The 23,628-nt window shown below is 36.4% G+C and overlaps 1 protein-coding gene across 11 annotated transcripts in view; it reads left to right on the top strand.

Annotated features, from left to right (window-relative positions):
• EML5 (EMAP like 5) overlaps positions 1 to 23,628 on the top strand; it is a 140,252-nt gene that overhangs the window by 5,959 nt on the left and 110,665 nt on the right. For all 11 annotated transcript variants that reach the window (XR_011532889.1, XR_011532890.1, XR_011532888.1 and 8 more), the window contains exon 2: positions 20,191 to 20,350. Coding sequence is in view for 3 of the 11 variants with exons in the window: in XM_070593562.1 (XP_070449663.1) it covers positions 20,191 to 20,350 (160 nt within the window). In the remaining 8 variants the exon portion in view is untranslated. The remainder of the gene's footprint in view (positions 1 to 20,190; positions 20,351 to 23,628) is intronic.

The following is a 23,628-nucleotide window of genomic DNA, read 5'->3' as shown; positions in this document are numbered from 1 at the left end:
TGGAAGTTGTGAGAAAGGGTCAGATATATTTTGAAGATAGAGGCGGCATGATTTACTGATGGATCAGATATAAATTGTGACAGAAAGGAAAGGTGAATGATGTTTGCAGTTTTTGGCCAGAACGGCTGAAAGAATGGAATTGTCAGTTACTGAATTGGGAATGACTGTGGGAAGAGTAAGTTTTCTGTTTTGGGAGAAAGAAGATCATGAGCTCTGTTTTAGAAGCGTTCCATTTGAGATACTAATAGACAACCAAATTTCGGTTGCAAATTAGGCAGTTGAACATATGTGTCTATAATTCAGGGAAGCAGTCTGGGCTGGTATAAACTTGGGTGTTATCAGCATATAGATAGTGTTTAAAGCCATGAACCTGGATGAGATCACTGAGGGAGTAAGTATAGATAAAGGATCTAAAAAGTGGATTCCTGTGGTACTCCAACATTTAAATACAGGGGAGGTAAACAAGAACTGACAAAAATGTGGCCAAAGAGGCAGGAGGAAAACCAAGAGAGTGTGAAGTCATGGAAGTCAAGTGGAAAGAGTATTTCAGGGAGAAAGAAGTGATCAGCTGTATCAAGTGAGGTGAGGAGTGCTTCACCTTAGTGGGAAATGTTAGCTGTTTTGCAATAATTACATTGTAATCGCAAGACTCTCTTGGAGACTGTGTGTGTTCACGGTTCAGGGGAATGGGAAGGGGTAGGGGGCAGAAAGAAGTTGTCAAAATGAGTTGTCATTATTAGTATACAAAACTGGCCTCCTTCAAGATTGTCCCAGCAGCTTCTAGTTTGCTTGATTATTGGAAAATGGTGCATGGCCTGCCGCCCTACATCCTTGCTATTTAAAGGTGTAGTCCTCAGACTAGCAAACGTCAGCATCACATGGGAGCTCATTAAAAATGCAGATTTCAAACCCCACCCCAGACGTATTGAATTAGACTCTAAATTTTAACAACATTCTCAGGTAATTTGTAAGCATATTAAAGTTTCAAAAGCTCACTCTAGGTCTGTGGTTTTCAAAGCATTATCCTTTAACCAGCAGCATTAGTATCACCTGGAAACTTGTTAGAAATAAAAATTCTCAGGCTTCACTTCAGACCTAATCGGAAACTTTAGGTATGGGGCCCAGCAGTCCATTTTAGTCATCTCCAGGTGATATTGATGTATTTTAAAGTTTGAAAACCACTGCTCTCGATTGCGATTCTCAGCCCTGGCTGCATATTAGAATCACTTGGAGAATTAAAAATGAAGCAAACATAATAAAACCACCAGTGGCTAAGTCTCATTCTTCGAAATTTTGATTTAATTTGGTTAGGGTGGGTCTCAGGTATAGTTTCTTTGTTGTTTGCTTCTGTTTTTAATTTTTAAGCTTCCCAGATGAGTCTAACATGCAGCCAGTGTTGAAAACCACTACTCTACATATAGTAGTAATCCGTATTTAGCTGGTGGGCTAGAAAGTCAACCTCAGAAAACTCAGGGCCTAGCCAAATTTATTCACTTGCTCTTATGCATCATATAACAATGTGGATCATTTGCTAAGTATTAAGATCCCTTTAAAAACTTGGAACCTCTTGCCTAAGGTCCTCCCATTCTGGACATCCTTGATTGGAGATTACCCAAAAAAGCAATCCTTGCTATGATTTTCTGTTGATGGATCTGCTCAGTATCATCATGGGCTGAAAATACTAAAAGACACATATTTTGTATTGTTAGTCCAGAAAAATGGTCACTCACTGGGGACCTGGAAGGTTCATTTAGTGGGCAAAATTAGGTGCATCCTGGATGGTATCAAGTGAGGTGTAACCCAGTGCCCCAGGTGATGATTTCAACAGACTTAGGGAACAGTTGCAGTGGCTTTGGCTGAGTGATTTGGGCCATGGAAAGCCCAAGATTGTCTACTGATAAATTTCTATTTTGGAGCCAGGATCTGCTCCAGTCAGAAGTAGACCAAATATCCAATATGTTAACATTTGATCCAGGATGTTAATATGTTAAAATTTAGTATAAATGCCCGTCAGAAGGACAAATCACCCCCACTCTATGAAATTGTACAGTGGATATATTCACACGGAGAGTGAAAATAGCACCCTAGGTTCATGTCCAATCAGGGCAAAGTAGCTGGGATATTGTGCTTCGTAGGGCTTGAGGTCACGTTGCCACTAACCAAGCATGAAGGAGCCACTAATAGCTGACTGACTTCTCTTTAGGCCAGCCAGTGTCCTCCTTTGTGTCTTCAGTATGGGTCAGTATTCTGAGACAGCATAGGACTGGCAAAGGGTTATACCTAGCCAGCGTAAAGAAACTATCTTGGCTACAGTGGTATCTATTTTAATTATAGGGTGACATATGATACTACCGTATTGGCCAAAATAGCAAGAACTGGTACAAAAGCCTTAATAGCTCGTGGATTTCCTATCTACAGTATCACTCTCAGGTGGCCAGTGTAATTTAAAGGTGGATTGGATTGTTAAAAGATCAAGTGAAATATCATGTCCACCTTACAACATTATCTGAGGTAACAAGCATAGGGGAAAACATTAAATAATTCCTTGGTGGCGTTTGACTCCTAGAACCAGGGGATAGGCATGAGACTGAAGATTGACATTGCACCCTGGATCTAGCTATTTTGGAGGCCATTGGCACGCTCAATTCATCATACTACCACAAAATGCGTAATTTTTTTTTTCTGGGATGGACAGCTCATAATGCTGGGTTGGCAAACAAGGGGTTGTGATTGTAGGAGGTGTTAACTCAGATTTCACTCTAAAAGTTACCTTGTTCTTCACAATCGGGGGAGAATACCTGATTTTACTTCCATTCAGAGGCTGGGGGATATAGGGATAAAGCAAAGAGACAGGTTGGTTGCGAGATGAGAATTCTGGATTCTGTCATTGCCAAGGGGTGGATGGCTCAAACTCTTGATGGAAAGGGAGATGTCATGGGTACTGGACACATGGAATGTGTGGCAGAACAGGGAGCACCTAATTGAAATTAAAGGCCCAGAAATAAATTGACGGCAAGAGAAGTGTACGTAGCCTGTTCCCAAGATCATTTGGAAGAACTGAGATGCGCAGTTGCCATAGGTCTCCTTGTCAAGGAAATCCTGCTGCCCTTCCTGTTCCTGGGAATCATGTACCTACTTCACTTCCCAGCCAACAAGGACATTCAGTCTCTGCCTCAAATCCGTTGGAATCTATCTTTTTTCATCACTATGAGAGAATTTTCTTTCTTGGTCAGGAGATACAGCACTAGACACCATTGCCTCTGGTGTGGAAGCTCACATTACGTATTCATTTCAATCACTCAAAGTCCATAGTTTACCTTAGGGTTCACTCTTGGTGGTGTACATTCTGTGAGTTTGGACAAATGTATAATGATGTGTAGCCATCATTATAATATCATACAGAGAATTTTCACTGCCCCAAAAATCCTCTGTGCTTTGCTTATTTACTACCCCACACCCTACAACCACTAATGTTTTTACTGTCCCCATAGTTTTGCCTTTTTCAGAATGTCATATAGTTGGAATCATACAATATATAGCCTTTTCAGATGGACTTCTTTCACTTAGTAATATGCATTTATGCTTCCTCCATGTCTTTTGATAGCTCGATAGTGCATTTCTCTTTTGGTGCTGAATAATGTTCCATTGGATGTACAAGGTTTGTTTATCCATTCACCAGCTGAAGGACATCTTGGTTGTTTCCAGGTTTTGGCATTTATGAATAAAGCTGCTGTAAACATCCATGAGCAGATTTTTGTGTGGACACAAGTTTTCAACTCCTTTGGGTAAATACAAAAGAGCACAATTACTGGATTATATGGTAAGAGGATGTTTAGTTTTGTAAGAAACAGCCAAACTGTCTTTCAAAGTGGCTGTAGTGTTTTGCCTTCCCACTAGCAATGTATGAGAATTCCTGTTGCTCCACCTCCTTGTCACATTCGGTGTTGTCTGTGTTCCGGATTTTGGCTATTCTAGTAGGTATGTAGTATAATCTCATTGTTTTTATTTGCATTTCTCTGATGACATATGATGAGCATCTTTTCATATGCTTATTTGCCATCTGTATATCTTCTTTGGTGAGGAGTGTGTTAAGGTCTTTGGCCTGATTTTTAATTGGGTTTTTTGTTTTTTAGTGTTAAGAGTTCTTTGTGTATTTTGGATAAGAGTCGTTTATCAGATGTGTCTTTTGCAAATGTTTCCTCCCAGTCTGTGGCTGTCTTCTAATGATGTTGACATTGTCTTTCATAGATCAGAAGTTTTTTATTTTAATGAAGTCCAGTTTATCAGTTGTTTCTTTCATGGATCGTTTTTTTGGTCGTGTATCTAAAAAGGCATCACCATATCCAAGGTCATCTAGGTTTTCTCCTATGTTGCCTTCTAGGAATTTTATAGTTTTACATTTATATTTAATATAATATATAAATATTATTATATATTTATAATATATATATAATATATTATATATATAAAATATAGTTTTATATTTAGATCTATGATCCATTTTGATTTAATTTTTGTGAAGGGTGTAAGGTCTGTGTCCAAATTCACTTTTTGTATGTGCACATCCAGTTGCAGCACTGTTTGTTGAAGAGATTATCTTTGATCCATTGTATTGCCTTTGCTCCTTTATCACAGATCAGTTGATTATATTTATGGAGATCTGTTTCTGGTCTTTCTCTTCTGTTCCACTGATCTATTTGTCTGTTCTTTTGCCACTACCACACTGTCTTGATTGCTATAACTTTATAGTGAGTCTTGAAGTTGGGTAGTGTCAGTCCTCCAACTTTGTTCTTCCTCTTCAATATTGTGTTGGCTATTCTGCATTTTTTGCCTCTCCATGTAGACTTTCAAATCAGTTTGTCAATATCCATAAAATAACTTGCTGGGATTTTGAGTGGGATTGCATTGTTGGTTCACAGCCTCAGGAATTCCCCTGATGAAAGTTTGTAACTGTCCCCTGTACATGGAAGGCAGGGAGAGACTGAAGAAAGAGGCAGTTTTAATAAGCAAGGGAACTTACACGTGTCTTGGGCGACCACAAGATGAGTAGATCTCCATACCTACCTGCCAGAATCTTTAGAGTTTATATAGAGGCTTTAATGGGATTCAGTCATGTATACAGTCCAGGTGGTCTCAATAACACATTACTCTCTCAAGGCTGTGTCCTTGAAGTGGATCCTTGTATAGGAATAGTGGGCACAAGGTACATTCCAAGGACAGGGGAGTGGGAAGTAGCCTCTGATTGCCTGAGGTCAACCAGTGGCTGTGTCCTCTCCATGATCTCCCAACATGCATTGACTCTGAAGATCAAGTTGGGAAGAAGTGACATCTTGACAGTATTGAGTCTCACTATCTATGAACATAGAATATCTCTTCATTTAGTTAGTTCTTCTTTGAATTCATTTATCAGAGTTTTGTAGTTTCCCTCATTAAGACTTTATATTTATTTTGTTAGATTTACACCTAAGTATTTCAGTTTTTTTGGTGCTAATGTAAATGGTATTGTATTTTTAATTTCAAATTCCACTTGTTCATTGTCAGGATATAGAAAAGCAATTAACGTTTATATATTAACCTTGTATTCTGCAACCTTGCTATAATTGCTTATTAGTTCTAGGAGTTTTTTTGCTGATTCTTTTGGATTTTCTATGCAGACAATCATGTTATCTGCAAACAAGACAGTTTTATGTCTTCCTTCCCAATATGTGTACCTTTTATATCCTTTTCTTACCTTATTGCATTAGCAAGGACTTCCAGTACAGTGTTGAAGAGGAATGGTGAGAGGGGACATTCTTGATTTGTACCTGATCTTAGTGGGAAAGCTTAGGGTTTCTCACTATGAGGAGATGTTAGCTGTAGGTTTTTTCTTTTTTCAAGGACGATTAGCCCTGTGCTAACATCTGCTGCCAATCCTCCTCTTTTTCCTGAGGAAGACTGGCCCTGAGCTAGTATCCGTGCCCATCTTCCTCCACTTTGTATGTGGGATGCCTCCCACAGCATGGCTTGCCAGGTGGTGCCATGTCCGCACCCAGGATCTGAACCGGCAAACTCCGGGCCACTGAAGCAGAACATGCACACTTAACTACTGTGCCACCGGGCCAGCTCGTAGTTGTTAGCTGTAGGTTTTTTGTGGGTACTCTTTTTTATTTTTGGTGAGGAAGATTGGCCCAGAGCTAACGTCTGTGCCAATCTTCCTTTACTTTGTATGTGGGGTGCCACCACAGCATGACTTGATGAGCAGTGTGTAGGTCCACATCTGGGATCCGAACCTGCGAACCCCAGGTCACTGAACCAGAGCATGTGAATTTAACCACTATGCCACTGGGCTGGTCCTTGGATATTCTTGATCATGTTGACAAAGCTCCTGTGTATTCCTGGTTTCCTGAGAGTTTTCATCATAAATGGGTGTTGGCATTTGTCAGATGCTTTTTCTGTATCTGTTGATATGATCATGTGATTTTTCATTTTTAGGCTATTGATGTGATGGATTACATTAATTGACTTTTGAATCATACCTGGGATAAGTCTCACTTGGTTGTGATGTATAATTCTTTTTATATTTTTTGGATTCAATTTGCTAATATTTTGTTGAAAATTTTTGCATCTGTATTCATGAGAGATATTGGTCTGTAGTTTTCTTTTCTTGTAATGTCTCTAGTTTTGGTGTTAGGTTAGTGCTGGCCTCATAAAATGAGTTAGGAAGCATTCCCTCTGTCTCTGTCCTTTGAAAGAGATTGTGGAGAATTGGTATAATTTCTTGCTTAAATATCTGGTAGAATTTACCAGTGAACCCATCTGGGCCTAATGCTTTCTATTTTGGAAGGTTATTAATTATTGATTCAATTTCTTTAGTAGATCTATATCTATTGTAGATCATCATCATAGATATGCTTATTCAGATCATCTGTTTCTTGTGTGAGTTTTGGCAGATTGTCTGATACGTGTTTTCTTAAGTATTTGAATCTTATATATAAAATTATGGATTCTGTGCTTTTAATTTAACATTATAAAGTAAGTTTTCCCCAGTATTATGAAAAATCTCCATACATGTTTTTAATGATTACATGAGAGTCCATCCTGTGAGTGTACCATTGTTATTTAACCATTTCTTAAATGTTGGACATTTAGGTGGTTTTCAAGTTTTAACTGTTATAAGTAATAATGCAGGGACAAAAAGCTATACATAATGATTTTTATGTATTGAGGATTGTTTCATTCACAAAATTTATTTTAGCACCAGCAGCTTCTTTGGAAATTCAGTTAACAAATATTGATTGACTACCTGCTTTGTGCTAGTCATTGTTCTAGGTACCTAAGGAGTACTAAGGAGTAATATGAACAAAAAGGGAAAGTCTCTGTCCTAATGGAGTACACATTCTAGTGGAAGAGAGTAAGATAATAAATGCATAATAGTAATTTTAGATAGTGATAACAACTACAAATAAAATAGGGTAATGGGATAGAATATGTTGGGATGACTAGGAGTAGTCAGGGAAGGCTTCTCTAAGCAAGTTACATTTGACCTGAAGCGTGAATAATAATGAACGAATCAAGATTTGGGAGATCATTCTAGACAGACTTTGAGAGCCTAATGAGCTTGGTCTTTTGAAGGGACAGAAAGGCCACTGTGGCTGGAGCCTATGAACAAGAGGGAAAATAGTGGAAGTTGAGGTTCGAGAAGTTAGGGCAGATCTTGTAGAGCCTTAGAAGTGCCATATAGATAGTTCTGTTTTTATTCTAGTTTAATAGGAAGCTATTGGAGGATTTTAACCAGCTGAATGATGAGGTCAAATTTGTGTTGTTTTAAAATATCACTCTGGCTATGTTAAGAAAACCCTAAAGGGAAGCAATAGAGGACAAAGGGTATGTGGTTCAGATTAGGGTTGTAGCAGAGAAGATGGGGGTGATGATAGAGCCAATAGGACAGGCTATGGAATGTGTGTGATGAATAAGGAAAAAAGAAGTGATGAGGATAAAATTTAGATTCTTGGTCTGAGCAATTGAGTGGGTAGTGATGCCATTTACTAAGATGAGGAGAAGCAGATTGGAAAGTGAGTAAGGAGGAAAAAAATTCTGAATGTGTGAAATGTGAGTTGCCCATAATATGTCCATTGCTCTGGGCTAGAGATATAGATTTGGGGGTTATCACTGTACATATGCATCTGAAGACGTGGGATTGGATGAAATCACCTGGGAAAGGAAGGGAAGACAGCCTAGGCAAACCCCTCGGACACTTTAACATTGAGAGGTTGGGAGTGGGAGAGGGCCTAACAAAGGAGACAGAGAAGGAAGGGCTAGTATATTACAGAATCAGGAAAGCCTGGAGAGGAAAGTGTTTCTAAAGGGAAAGAGTGGGGGCCGGCCCGGTGGCGCAGCGGTTGAGTGCGCACGTTCAGTTTCTTGGCGGCCGGGGTTTTGCCGGTTCCGATCCCGGGTGCAAACATGGCACTGCTTGGCACGCCATGCTGTGGTAGGCATCCCATGTATAAAGTAGAGGAAGATGGGCATGGATGTTAGCTCAGGGCCAGTCTTCCTCAGCAAAAAGAGGAGGATTGGCAGTAGTTAGCTCAGCACTAATCTTCCTCAAAAAAAAAATAAGTAAAGGGAAAGAGTGGTCATTTGTGTCAAATGTGAAAAGTGTTGGAAAACAAGGACATACAATTAACCATTAGATTTGACAAGGTCACACATGACCTTGAAAAGAACTGCTTCAGGGAAAGAGAAGGGACGGAAGCCTAACTGGAATAAGTTGAGAAAATAAAGGTAAAAATGTTGAGACAACTCTTCTGAAGAGTTTTGCTGTGAATGGGGAGCAGAGAAAATAGGGTGATAGGTGAGGGGTCAGGGAGCTTTTTAAATAAGTGTATTTGAATGCAATTAGGAATGACTCAGTCATGAGGAAGCAATAATGCCAGAAAACATAGTTCTAGAAATAAAGTACTCGAAAGTAAGGGGAATGAGATCCAGAGCACAAGTGAAGAGTTTGAGGAATAGAGACATTTCTTCCATTTTACAAGAGGGAAGCCGGAGCCTGCTGGGACAAGTGCAGTTAGGTTAGTGAATTTGTTGGGGGCAAAGTATCTCCTTTAATTCCATCTATATTATTGGCTGAGTACAAGGCAGACTTATCAGTTATGAGGTGAATGTTGATGGTGGGGTACTGTGGTCATGAGGAAGTTTGGAGTTGAGAGAAGGAAAGCAAAATTTATCAGCTAAGTGTTAATAGGATTGGGTGATAGTGTAAAAATGCTCACTTGAGATCTGTGAGGATAAATTTAAAGGAACACTGATGAACGCAATTGTATATAAGAAGGGAAATCTATGAAGATAACTACCTTGAAGGAGACAGCCCCCTTTATGTTTGTTTAATGCGTTACTACTTTCTAATTATGATAAATTTAGAGATTAAATGCTTAAAATAACTAATATGTAATTGTGGGATTTGATGACAGTGCTCTTACCTACGTAATTCTCAATACTCAGGAATAGTAATAGGGAAAATAACTTAAAAAAAAAAAAGAATTTGTTCTTTCCATGTGTTTCAAATGACGGTGTCATAATATGGATGAGTAATCACCTTGTTAAACGTTTTAGAATAAGAATACACCTAGAGGAGCCGGCTCCGTGGCTGAGTGGTTAAGTTCGCGTGCTCCGCTGCGGCGGCCCAGGGTTCGGATCCTGGGCTCGGACGTGGCACCGCTCGTCAGGCCACGTTGAGGCGGCGTCCCACATCCCACAACTAGAAGGACCTGCAACTAAGATATACAACTGTGTACGGGGAGGGGAGGTTTGGGGAAATAAAGCAGGAAAAAAAAAAACAAAGATTGGCAACAGTTGTTAGCCCAGGTGCCAATCTTTAAAAAAAAAAGAACATACCTAGAAATGGTTGCTTCTATCATCTTTCTCCCAAATCAATTTCTAAGTGTTATTGAGTTTGACTATATGTACGGCAATATGCTAGGCAATATGTGGAATAAAACTTAACTGTAGATATTAAGTTGACTTCAAGAATACTATAAAAACACTCATGCTTTCTTTTTCATTAAGAAAATTGGAGCTATCAGAAGAGAACTTTCAGATTCCACCCACCCATCAGCAATACACCAGCTCCTGTCTCGTATTAATCCCTCCCCTAGTGCACAATATCCTGCCCTTTTTTCCCTGCTGCAGAAATTCTGCCCTTCTCCTGTATCAATATTTTTGATGATTCTTCTACTGGATGATTCCTGTAAGAATATAAAATATGCTCAAAAATAGTCTTCTCAGGGGCCTGCCTGGTGGTGCAGTGTTTGAGTTCATGTGCTCTTCTTCAGCGGCCCGGGGTTTGCCAGTTCAGATCCTGGGCATGGACCTATGCACCACTTATGGAGCCATGCTGTTGCAGGTGTCCCACATATAAAATAGAGGAAGATGGCACAGATTTTAGCTCAGGGCTGGTCTTCCTCGGGGCGGGGGTTGGGGGGGACAGGAGGGAAAGTCTTTCAACAAATGTTAAAACCAACTGAATATCTATATGGGGAAAAAATGAACCTCAACTGTATACCTCACCGTATACAAAATTTAACTCAAATTGAGTCATATATCCTAAACGTGAAAGCTAATACTATAAAATTTCTAGAAAAAAAGCAAGGAAATAGGACATAAAAAGTGTGATTTATAAAAGGAAAGATTATAAATTGAACCTCATTAAAATTAAAACTTTTCAGGCTTCTAGGTAACTGAAGACAATGGCAGGTATGTAGTAAGTAACCTCCCAAAATCTCTTCTCCAAACAATGCAAAATCACTTCACAACTATGAAATTTCTATGCAAAACCTTAGCCTTACCATTATTTAAACAGAGACTGTAAAAACTGTAAAGTAACTGTAAATAAAAAGAGAATAATAAATTCTAGCTACAGTTTCACAAGCTCTCTCCCAGGACTCCACTGCTGAGGTTTACGGAGAGCAACTTAAACTAAAAAACTGAGATAACGGTATCTTGACTGGGTACTGTAAGGATACAGACAAAAAGAACTATGGATAATACTATAATCTAGTTGGTAAAATTGTTTCTCACAGGCCTAGCAATTCTGAAACAACTTTGTATATACTAAAATGAAATAAGTAAATAGATTTTAGGTTATGAGAGCCCGATTTCTCACTCTTGGAGAAAGAAGTTATAAATAAGGAAAGAGAGAAGTATTAAATGAACCCTGTGGTTTGGGATTAGAATCAGAGGTATCAATATGAACTCATGGTTTTTAAATATATATATATACAGATAGATACAGAATGCAGATGTGTGTGTGTAAATGCGTTAGTATACATACATTTCCTGGCTCAGTCTACAGAGAGAGCCTGGAAGCAGTAACATTCCAGTAACAATGAACACACCTACTGCCTAGATCTTGCTATCTAAACACCATTCTCCAAGAAAAGGAACAAGGGCTTCCTGGAGAAGTAGTTCATTACAGGGCTGGAGCAGGAAAAATACTAGATAAGCCTGGAATATTTTGTGATGCAAGAAAGTAAGTAAATGCAAAAGAGATGTTGGCTTGTTGAAACAATAAGGGAACCAACTTGAAGGATCTCCTAAAGGCCAAAGATGGAATGATTTGAGCCACAAAATAAATAATGATAGTATTGAATTTCAAATAGAGTAAAACAGGAGTCATCAAACAATAGGCTGTTGGCCAAATATGGCTTGCTACCTATTTTAATAAAGTTTTATTGGAAAACAGACATGACTGTTTTTGCAACCTTTTTTTCATTATAGTTCCCCTAAGGAATCCTTTTAGCTATTTTTTTTCCTAATTGTCCCAACCCACTACAAAATTTTAATAGCACACATATACTATATGCCAATTTATGTACTGTATGTATATCTGCTTTATACATAAAAAGAATAAGACATCCATACACACAAGAACTGATTTTTACTCTCCTGGAGGTGATATTGCTCCCAATGAGAATGTATGGTTTACATATTACATACATACATTTACAATCTGTGGCTGATTTGGCATTATAATAGTATCACAGAGTCGAGTAACTGTGACAGAGATTGTATGGCCCACAAAGCCTAAAATATTTATTGTTTGTTCCTTTATGGGAAAAGTTTGTTGACCCTTGGAAAAAAATAAATACCCATGAATTCAAGCTGATATAAACAAACAATGGATTAAATAAACTAATAAGGGAGAAAAGTTAGTTCTTCCTTATTGTGGAATTCCAATTAATAAATGTAAAAGAAAAGAGGGAAATAAGAGGAATACATTAGGTGAATACTGTAGTAGTAACTGTTTCTGGCAACATCCACCAATAGACACTAAAATTAGTCAATGGAAGTTTGAGGAGAAACAGAATTTGCATAATCTGAGAGCATCTCCCCTCAAATGCTTATTGACTATGAAGAGAAGCTTTGTGGTGACTTAATGGTGGAGAAGCCTGGCAGGCACCAGCTTATCCAAGGGATCGAGATACGCATCATCAGTAATCATACATATTGACATCCTCAGCTCCTTGATATGATGCACTAAGGAGAACAAATATAATTTTTACGATATACTTGCCAAAAATGCATAACTTCACTCCATCATGAGAAAACATCTTACAAATCCAAATTGAGAGACATTTTACAAAATAACTGATTAGTACTTTTCAGAAGTTTAAGGTTATGAAAGACAAGGAAAGTCTAAAGAACTGCTACAGAGAAATGACAATTAAATGCAGCCTGGGATCCTGGATAGGATCTTGAACAGAAAAAAGGCATTAGTGGAAAAATTGGTGAAATTTCTTTTTTTAAAGATTTTATTTTTCCTTTTTCTCCCCAAAGCCCCCTCCCCCCCCCCCCACCAAGTACATAGTTGCATATTTTTAGTTGTGGGTCCTTCTAATTGTGGCATGTGGGATGCCACCTCAGCATGACCTGATGAATGGTGCCATGTCTGTGCCCGGGATCCGAACTGGCAAAACCCTGGGCCACTGAAGCAGAGTGCGGGAACTTAACCACTCAGCCACAGGGCCGGCCCCAAAATTGATGAATTTTGAATAAGGTCTGTTGTTTAGTTAATGGTACCATACTAATGTTTATTTTCTCTTCCTGATCATTGTACCGTGGATATCTAAGATGTTTATGTTAGGGAAATGAGATGAGGGATATAAGAGAACCGTTTGTACTATTTTAACAACTTCTTTATGAGTCTAAAATTAGTCTAAAAAAAGTTTCTTTAAAAAATTAAAATCTTTTGCTCTTTAGAAGATACCATGAAGAAAATGAAAAGTTAGTCCATGAACTGGGTAACACATTTACAAAACATGTATTTGAGAAAAGAATTGTATCCAAAATATATCAAGAATGCTTACAATGCAATAATATGATCACAACTAACCAATTAAAAAAATAGGCAGAATGCTTTTTGCCCAGAGGCAGAGCCAGTTGCAGGAAGTGCATGACAGTATGCGGAGGCTCATACTCTAAACCTTCATAGTCATATTCCGTGAAGAGGGGCCCCTGGGAGATGGAGAGTGTGGAGGTAATATGCAGAGCAGGGAGCCCAAGAAGGGGAGCTCATAAAGCAATATTTGATGTCCCAGATTCACTCTTATGCTGTATATGGTTGGAACTGACTGCAAACAGCATATCAAAGCCTTTAAGAACTAAACTACAATCATCCAGATTTCAGACTGGCTCCTTGGTGTATACATGTGGTAGCCCTGCAAAGACTTTAAAAACGAAATTAACATTGGAACCACAGAAGGAGAGTTGGGACCCTGAACCTAACTGGATTGCTTGCCTGCTGAACAAACAAAAAATTCAACATTCTCTAGAGGATTTTAACAGGACCTAGAGTTTATAATATTCAAAATGTCCAGGATATAATCTAAAATTATCATACAAGGAGTTAGGAAAATCTTAACAATTTAGAAAAGACAACAGTCTTCAGCCTCAAGAAGATGTAGTTGTTGGAATTATCAAAGAATTTAGAGGAGTTGTTATAAATATATGCCACAAAGTAAAGGGGAATGCTCTTGCAACAAATGTTAGAAGTTCTCAGCAAAGAAATAGAAGCCGTAGAAAAATGTAATGTTTAGAACTGAAAAGTACAAAAATAGAAATAAAGAATTCCCTAGTGGACTCACTGTCTGAGTCTGTGTGGTAGCTAGATTGCCCCCCACCAAAGATAGCTACTCCCTAATCCCTGGAATTTGTGAATATGTTGTTACATGGCAAAAGTGACTTTGAAGATATAATTAAGATATGGACCTAAGAGAGTGTCTTGGATTATCCAGATGGGCCCAGTCTAATCAGGTGAGCCCTTAAAAACAGAGACTTTCTCCAGCTGGAGTCAGAAGAGATGCAGCAGAAGTCAGAAAGATTCAAAGCTTGAGAAGGACTCATTGTGCCTTTGCTGGTTTGAAGATGGAAGTGGCAACGTGATGAAAAATGCAGGTGGCCTTAGGGAGGTGAGAAGTTCCTAGCTGACAGCCAGCAGGATAACGAAGACCTCAGTCCTTTTACCACAGGGAACTGAATTAAGCTAACATTTTGAATGAACTTGGAAGCCGATTCATCCTCAGAGACTCCGGAAAGGAATGAAATTGTGTTGACAACTTCGTTTTGGCCTTGTAAGACTCTGAGCAGAGGACCCAGCTGAGCTACTCTGTAGCTGGATTTCTGCTCTGCAGAATGCAAGATAGTAAATTTATTTTGTTTTAAGATGCTAAATTTGTGTTGATTTGTCACAGCAGCATAGAAAACTGATAAAGTCTGGGATATATTTTTAGCCTTTCTAAAAATTAATGTTAGACTTTTACTGTTTCTTGGATGTTGGCAAAGGTATGAAATTCCTGGGTCAGAGATAAAGGACTTTATTATTCATGGCATAACAGATAGCATGAGTCAGTAATAACAGAATACATGTTCTTTTCAAGTGCCATTGGAACATTTACCAATACAGGTCATATCCTATAAAACAAACCTCAACAAATTTAAAAGAATTGAAATCGTATAAAATATGTTCTCTTAACATAATGGAATCAAAATAAAAATCATTAAAGTAAACAGAAAGGAAATCAGAAAATATTTTGAACTGGAAGAAAAATACAACATATCAAAATTTGTAAGATTCAGCTAAAGCATTATTTCAAGGGAAATTTATAGCATTAAATACATATACTTGAAAAAAAGATTCCAGATTAGTAATTTAAAGTTTCACCTTATGAACTAGAATAAGAATAGCAATCTAAACCCTAAAACAGAAAGAAGGAAATAATAAAGAGCAAAAATCAATGAAAACAGCAAAACAGGGAAAAATCAAACCAAAAGCTAGTTGTTTGAAAAGATTGATTGAATTGATAAATGTCTAGCTTGATTGACCAGGAACATAAAGGAGAAAACAGAAATAACTAATATTCATCAGGCTATCACTGCAGACCCAAAGAAAATAAGAGGAAGATAAGGAAATACTGCAAACAACTCTATGCCTATATTTTTGGCAACTTAGATACAATAGACTATTCCCTTGAAAGATACAAACTATCAACTCACCAAGAAGCAGTAGATAATGGGAATAACCCTATATTTATTGGGTAATTGCATTTATAGCTTAAAATATTCCAAAACAGAAATCTCCAGTTACAGATGGTTTCACTGGTAATTCTGTCCAACATTTAAAAATAAGAAATAATACCAATTCTATACAATTTCTTACAGAAAATAGAAGAGGAGGGAAAGCTTCCCAACTCATTTTAGGAGCTGGCATTGCTCTAATATAAAATCCAGGCAAAGACCTTAGAAGAAAGGGAAATTATAGACCACTACCCCTCATTAACATAGATTTAAAAATTCTCAACAAAATAAGCTGATAAGCAAATAAACCCATCAATAGAATAATACATTATGATCAAGTGGGGCTTATTCCAGAAATGCAAGGCCAGTTCAACATTAGAAAATTAATCAATGTAATTTACTATATTAACAGATGAAAGAAGCAAAACCGTATGATCTTCTCAATAGTTGCAGGAAAAGAGTTTGACAGAATTCAGCATTTGTCCGTGTTTCAAAAGATGCTTAGCAAACTAAGAATAGAGGGATACTTTTCAACTATAAAGGCATGTATAAAAACCTACATCTAACATCATGCTTTAGTGGTGAGAGATTGAGTGTTTTCCTTGTAAGACCAGGAAAAAGATGAGGATGTCCTCTCTTACCACTACTAATTCAACATTGTACTGGAAGTTCTAGCCAGTGCAGTAAGGCTAGAAATAGAAATAAAAGGCTTAGAGGAACGGAGGAAATACATTGTCTCTCTTCCTGGATAACATGATTGCCTACATAGAAAATTCCATATAATCTACAAAACTCACACACACAAACTCCTACAACTAATTAGTAAATTTAGCAAGGTCGCAGGATACAAGGTCAACACAATACATTAACTGTATTTCTACATACTAGCAATGAACAACTGGAAACTGAAATTTAAAACACTACCATTTATAAAAACTCAAAAAAGTCCTGTATAAATTCAACAAAATCCATGCAGGATCTGTGTACTAAAAACTATAAAATGAAACTGAAAAAAGCAAAGAAGACCTAAGAAAAGGGGGGATGCATCATGTTCATGGATTGGAAGACTCAATGTAGTTAAGATGTCAGTTCTCCTCAAATTGATCTGTAGATTTAATGCAATCCCAATCCCAATTCCAACAGGATATTTAGGGTATACAAACTGATTCTAAACTTTATAGGGAAAATAAAGTCATTAGAACAGCCGAAGCAATTTTGAAAAGGAATGAAGTTGGAGGACTCACGTACTCAATTTTAAGGCTTATTGTAAACCTACAGCAATCAAGGCGGTGTGGTATTGATGAAAAGATAGATGTATAGATTAAGGGAAAGAATATAAGGTACAATTTGTGACAGATTAACATAGATGTGATCAGTTGACTTTTGGCCAAGGTGCATGGGCAATTCAATAGAGAAAAGATAGTATTGTCAATAAATGGTGCTGGAAAAAATTGGACGTCCATATGGGGAAAAAAAAATGAGCCTCAACCTATGTTATACCTTATACAAAAATTAATTCAAAATGGATGATTTAAAAGTAAAACATAAAACTATAAAACTTTTAGAAGAAGACATGAAGAAATCTTTATTACCTTTTGTTATGCAAAAGCATGGTCAGTAAAACAAAAAAGTTGATGAACTGATTTCATAAAATGTTTTCTCGTTGAAAGAAACTGTTAAGAGAATTAAAAGAAAAGCTACAGCTTGGGAGAAAATATTTGAAAATCACATATTGGACAAAGGGGCTTGTATTGAGAATATATAAAATAGTTTCAGAACTCAAAAATAGTGTACAGACAACCCAATTAAAGTGGTCAGAAGACTTGAACACATAGATTATAAGAAACATTACTCAATATCATTATTCATTAGGGAAATCCAAATTAAAAAGACTGGCAACACCAAATATTAGTGAAAATGTGGAGCAACTGAACTCTCGTACATTGTGGGAACATAACATGGTGCAACCTCTTTGGAAAACTGGCTGTTTTGTGTAAATACTAAACATGTACCTACCGTATCCTCTTTATTTTGTGTGACTTCTAATATCTCTGACCTATTGTATGTAGATTTTATGGTTAAAGTATGAGGACCTTCCTGTTTTTCCTCCCCAATTTCCAAGTGTGGAGAAATTGTCTTCACATTACTTATTGTTAAATATATTCCCTTTTTATAGATGAGAAAATAAGGCTAAGATAAGTAACTTATCCAAAACCCTGTGAAGAGCAGAGCCAGAGTCCATTTTATCTATTTTTTCTTTTGTCATTTCTGATTTTGGTGTCACATGTAAGGAAACCATTGTTTCATCCAAGGTCAGTAAGATATATGTCTATGTTTTCTTCTAAGGGTTTTATAATTTTAGCTCTTAGATTTTGAGGTGATTCTTGCATGTGGTTTGAGGCATGGGTCCAAATTCATTCTTTTGTATTTGGATATTCATATGTCCCAGCACTGTCTATTGAAAAGACCATTCTTCTTTCATTGAATTATCTCAGCACCACCCTTGTTGGATGTCAATTGACCATAAATGTATTAGTTTATTTCTGGACTCCCAATTCTGTTTTTTTGATCTGCGTGTCTATCCTTATGCCAGTGCTATAATGTCTTGTTTACTATAGTTTTGCAGTAAGTTTTGAAATTGGAAAGTATGAGTCTTCCAATTTTGTTCTTTTTCAAGATTGTTTTGGCTATTCTGAATTTTAGATTCAGCTTGTCAGTTTCTTCAAGGAAGGCAACTATTACCTTGGCAGGGATTGTGTTGGTTCTGTAGATCAATTTAGGAAGTAATGTCATCTTAACAATATTGCAAGCTTAGAGCATGAGATACCTTCCCATTTATTTAGATCTTTTAAAATTTCCTCAGTGGTGTTTTGTAGTTTTCAGCGTACAAGTCTTGTGCTTTTTTTGTTAAATTTATCCCTAAGTGTTTTATTCTTTTTCTTGCTATTCTAAGTAGAATTGTTTTCTTGATTTAATTTTCAGATTGTTCGTTGGTAGTGTATAGAAATACAGTTGGTGTTTTGTATTGATCTTATATCCCTCAACCTTGCTGAACTCATTTATTAATTTTTTCTGCTTGGGATTTATTTTGTTGTAATTTGTTTGTGGATTCCTTAGGATTTTCTATATACAGGATCATGTCATCTGCAAGTAGGGATAGCTCTACTTCTGCCATTTCTTTCTTTTTCTTGCCTAGTTGTCCTGGCTAGAATATCCACTATCATACTGAATGGAAATGCAAAAGCTGACATCCTTGTCTTGTTCCTATACTTAAGAGGGGGTACTTTCAGGCTTTCTCCGTTAAATGTGATGTTAGCTGTGGGTTTTCATAGATGCCCTTTATCAGATTGAGGAAGTTCTGTTTAATTCCTAGTTTGTTATGTGTTTTTTATCATGAAAGAAGTTGAATTTTTGTCAGGTGCTTTTTCTGCATCTATTGAGATGAATATATGTGGGATTTTTTTGTGTTTATTCTATTAATATGATATATTACATTGGTTGATTTTAGTATCTTGAACCAAATTTCCATTTCCACTTCCCTCTCACTAGTTACTCACTTAGTATTCCCTGACTTGATGAATACCACCCCAACCCATCCAGATGCCCAAGGCAGAAACCCAAGAGTCATCTTAGGCTCCCTTTCCCTTACTCCCTACATCCAGTCAGTTGATTCTGCTTTAATACCCTCCTAACTTTTCCCTCTTTGAGTTCATCCTCTACCGTGGTGCTAGGAGTGATTTTTTTCCTCAAAAGGCAAATCTGATCATCTAAATTTACTTGTAGAAAAATTTGTCAAGGAGAAATTTATATTAATTTCCTGCCTTCTGCTGATGTACATAAACCATTGCCAACTGTTAGGTCTTTGTCTTGTCTCTAAAGACTCATAGATTACTTTCTGTGAATTATGGGTGAATTTTCTGTTTCTTAAAATGGGATTTATAATTTAATATTAATGTTACAATATGAGTGCTACTAAATGCTATTTTTGGACACTAAGATTTGGTCTAACTTTATCCAATAAAAGAGTAAAATGGGAGAGAGGGCTTAAAAACAGATGAATACCAAATAAGAAAATGGCAGGTGGTAGGGGTGCTACTAATTTGTTGCTGTGGTTCAGTTGATCCCTTGTGAGAATTCTTGTTTGTTTTTTTTTTTAAGATTTTATTTTTCTTTTTTCTCCCAAAGCACCCGGGTACATAGTTGTGTATTTTTAGTTGTGGGTCCTTCTAGTTGTGGCATGTGGGATGTTGCCTCAGCATGGCTTGATGAGCAGTGCCGTGTCTGCGCCCAAGATTTGAACTGGCAAAATCCTGGGCCACTGAAGCAGAACGTGCGAACTTAACCACTCAGCCATGGGGCCAGCCCCTCTCTGTAGAATTCTTTTTTTGAGAAGTTTTCACAGCTTATATCGAATTATAGGGATTATGAAGTCTATCATAACTGTTTATCACATATACTATTGAAGTAGTAACAACATGAATTTTTATAGATGTTATTTTACTTTAAATCCAAATTATTTTAAATGGATACATAATTAAAGTCTAATTTTCATGTTGATATATATAAATGTTATATATACTAAATGCTATAAAAGCTCTATAAGCAATTTTTAAGTCTGTTTGTTTGTTTATTTTGCAGCCTTGCTTTGCATCCTGAACGAGTATTGGTAGCAACAGGACAAGTGGGGAAGGAGCCTTATATCTGTGTTTGGGATTCTTACACTGTGCAGACCATATCAATTCTAAAGGATGTTCATACACATGGTATAGCTTGCTTAGCATTCGACTTAGATGGACAGGTATGTGATAATTTTTCCTCTTTTTCTAAACTATGTTTTAAAAATGTGTACTATCAGAAATGATTATAAATCTATCAAGTTAAATTGGAAAGCAATTGATGAAAAGTACTTGTTTGTATAAGAGTGGAGGTCGGTAGGTGGGTTGGGTAGTTGATGTATGTAAGAAAAATAGTGACAATAAGAAGGTTTTTTTCGTTGGATCAAGAACTTTTCAATTGAAGTAATTATAATTATGAAAGCCCAAGAAATTCTGACTCAGTGGAATATTATCTGGTTGTTCTAGAAAGTTTTACATATAACTCTTTTTCAGATAGTGTATGTTGATAGGACAGATGGAAGACGTCTTAGGAAAATTAAGTTTCTCTAAGTAGAGCTGTATACATTTTAATTTTCAGTTATTTTAAAGGTTTCTGTTAAAATTACATTTTTTTATTGAAAATGATGAGGAAGTTTCTATAATATGAGCTATTGTACAAAATCAAAGTTCAAAACAAAGGATATAATTATCATTCCACTTACTAATGAGTTCCCAAATTATTATTTACTTCTAGTCATTGATTTTAACAAAGTTAAACAAGCCAAAAGCTTTTTTGTGGTGCTTTCATGGAACTTGTTATACCTAAAACATTTACAAAGTGATAAGAAGATGGATTTTGCAGGTGTGACTAATTTGTAGTCTTTAAAAGTTTTACATTAAAATTAAACTTTAAAAACCGTTTTAACTTTTAGAAAAATTTTGATCTGCTTTTCAATTCATAAAATTAATTTTGTAGATCTAGATCTTACAGAAAAGATTACATTGTGTTCTATTCCCTTGAAAATGATAACAAGTAGATATTTTATTTATAACTCTGAGGAATAGCTTCTTTGAGTAGGCTAGATTAATATGACTTTCTGATAAGAGTCTGGTAAGGGATCTATAAAGACTAAACTGGAACCTCTCATTTGGGGAAAAATATGCTTCTAAGTTTAATATCCCTGTGTAGCAGTGTTTGGCATTTATAGAACCTTAATTCATGTCCCAATTTTGCTATTATTTTTCAAGTCCCTTAATGTCCTCATATCAGAATTTCCTTTCTTTTTTTAAAAGGAAGAGAATAATACTCTTTACTTATACTTTACCGGAGACTGTATTTTATAAAACAAACCTACAAAGTTGTTTGTAAAAATCATTTACCACAGGTGTTATAAAATCCAAGATGTTTTAACTATGTGCCTGTATACTTTAAATACAGATGTTTTCTTTTTAATTTTAAAAGTGCCCTTTCTAAATGTGTTGCATTGCTGAGGAATTTTTCTTATATACATAAAGGAGAAATTGTGCCCGTAGCTTTTACTAGTTGAAAGGCTTTAAGTTCACTTATTTTAAGCAACTTATAAGAAAAGTCTTGAGTGCATGTATTTTATTATCACAGATCTTCATGAGAACCTGTTCCTTAAAAATTTAAACTTGTAAAAAACGTGGTAGCTAAAAGTTATTGAGCACATGTTAAGTGCCAGGCATTGTGCTAAACCTACAGTATCTCATTTAATCCTTGCAACAACCCTATGAAATAGATATTATTATTATCTCTATTTTACAGATAAAGAAACTGAGACTTAGAGAGGTTAAATAACTTGCCCCAGGTTACACAGCTAGTAAATGGAGCCAGAGCGGGAACCCAGGTCAGTCACACTCCAAAGCTCATGTTTTTAACCACAATGCTCTACTGCCTCCCAAACATGAAACTTAGGAGGTGGTTATTTATATTTCAAAAGGACTTCATCCATGTTCAGTACAGTTAAAGCTCGTAAGGAACTGCTATCACTTGAAGATTGTTAAGAGTATCTCTGAAATTTTGTTAATTTTGAAAATGCTTTAGTTAAAACATATATTTGAGAATATATCCGTTCACTAATATCTATAAACTGTTTATGAGATACCAACTAGGAAATATTTTATAATTTTTGCATTTTCTACTAGATTTGAAACTATAAGTGATCAGTTAAGATTTGTCCAATGAATGAGTTTCTCTGTTGGTAGTAATGCTGAATGTTCCTTTCCCAGAGGATTTCTTTTAAATGGATTGAATATCCACACTAATACTGGAAGTCTGCCTTATCGAGAATAATTAGGGCCTGAAAAGGCTGTTTATATAAATCCACGTCAAACAGGGACTAAAACTTCATAGTAAATGGGAGAGGAGGTAGGAGGAGGGAAAATAGGACTGGTACTTTATTTTGAAAATATAACCATAATTTATAAAAACGCTTTTCTCATATTTAACAAAATCTAGCTTATAGTTACAATTCTAATTTATAAAATAAGCAAAGAATAAATGTTAATTTTTTAACCTAATTTTGTCAATTACCTGCTGGTACAAAATAAAATGCTTTAATCTATTTTTGCTTTTTTGCACATGATTATGAAGAGGGTCATTTTTGCAAAAGTATTAGAGGAGTTCACTGATTTTTTCCAAGGGCCTTTTAGTAATCTCTTAATAACTAGATGTATTTCAAGTGCCTATTGTATTATTGTTGAATTTTTTTCTCTTCTATTGCTCTGCCGGATTCTGGCTGCTAATGGCTTTATATATAATTTCACTAATATTTATTCCATTAAGTCCTGAATCTTTTGCAAAATTTGTGATTTTTACTTTGTAACATTGTAACAATTAGTTCTTATATAACGAACCCAGAGATCAGAAGAACCTCCATACTGGAATCTTTTAAGTTTAATTGTCCATTGTTTGAATATGTTTCACAGTTGCAGGAACTTATGGGATGTGTCTAGTTCTGTCTATTAGGATTTTAGTTATCTGTGTATTTAGTGTGCTAGAACTTTTTAATAAATATTTCCGGTTCAATTAATGGATGCAACCAAGATTTTGTTTGGGAATAGGCTCAGGGAGGATTTGGGAAGCTGAATAGAGGCTTCTATTACCAGGTTTTCTTTCTCTCTCTCTGGCTGTTAGTTCTTAGTTATCTTTAAAGGGACCTTTTCTTCTGTCTGCTTGTTAAATGTCAGTATTCTTTTGGAGTCTGTGGCTTTCTTTTTTTTTCGCTTTGCTTATTCTCTCTAGGTAATTATCCAGATCCATGTCTTTAATTCCCATATTAGTTGACAGTGGCCCTGGCTTCTCTTTGCACCTTCAAATACCCTCCTTGAGTGTCATATAGATATGTTTTATACTACACATTTGAAACTGAATTGTCTCTTTATTCCAACTCTATTAAAAAACAAAGCTTATCTTTCTCCTGGTTTCTGGCCTACCTCTCCAGTCTTGTCTTCTGCCACT

This window comes from Equus przewalskii, chromosome 25, assembly GCF_037783145.1.
Source record: "Equus przewalskii isolate Varuska chromosome 25, EquPr2, whole genome shotgun sequence".
NCBI classification, from domain to species: Eukaryota; Metazoa; Chordata; class Mammalia; order Perissodactyla; family Equidae; genus Equus; species Equus przewalskii.
The sequence above is the reverse complement of the archived record's forward strand: the minus strand, read 5'-3'. Positions and strand labels throughout refer to the sequence as shown.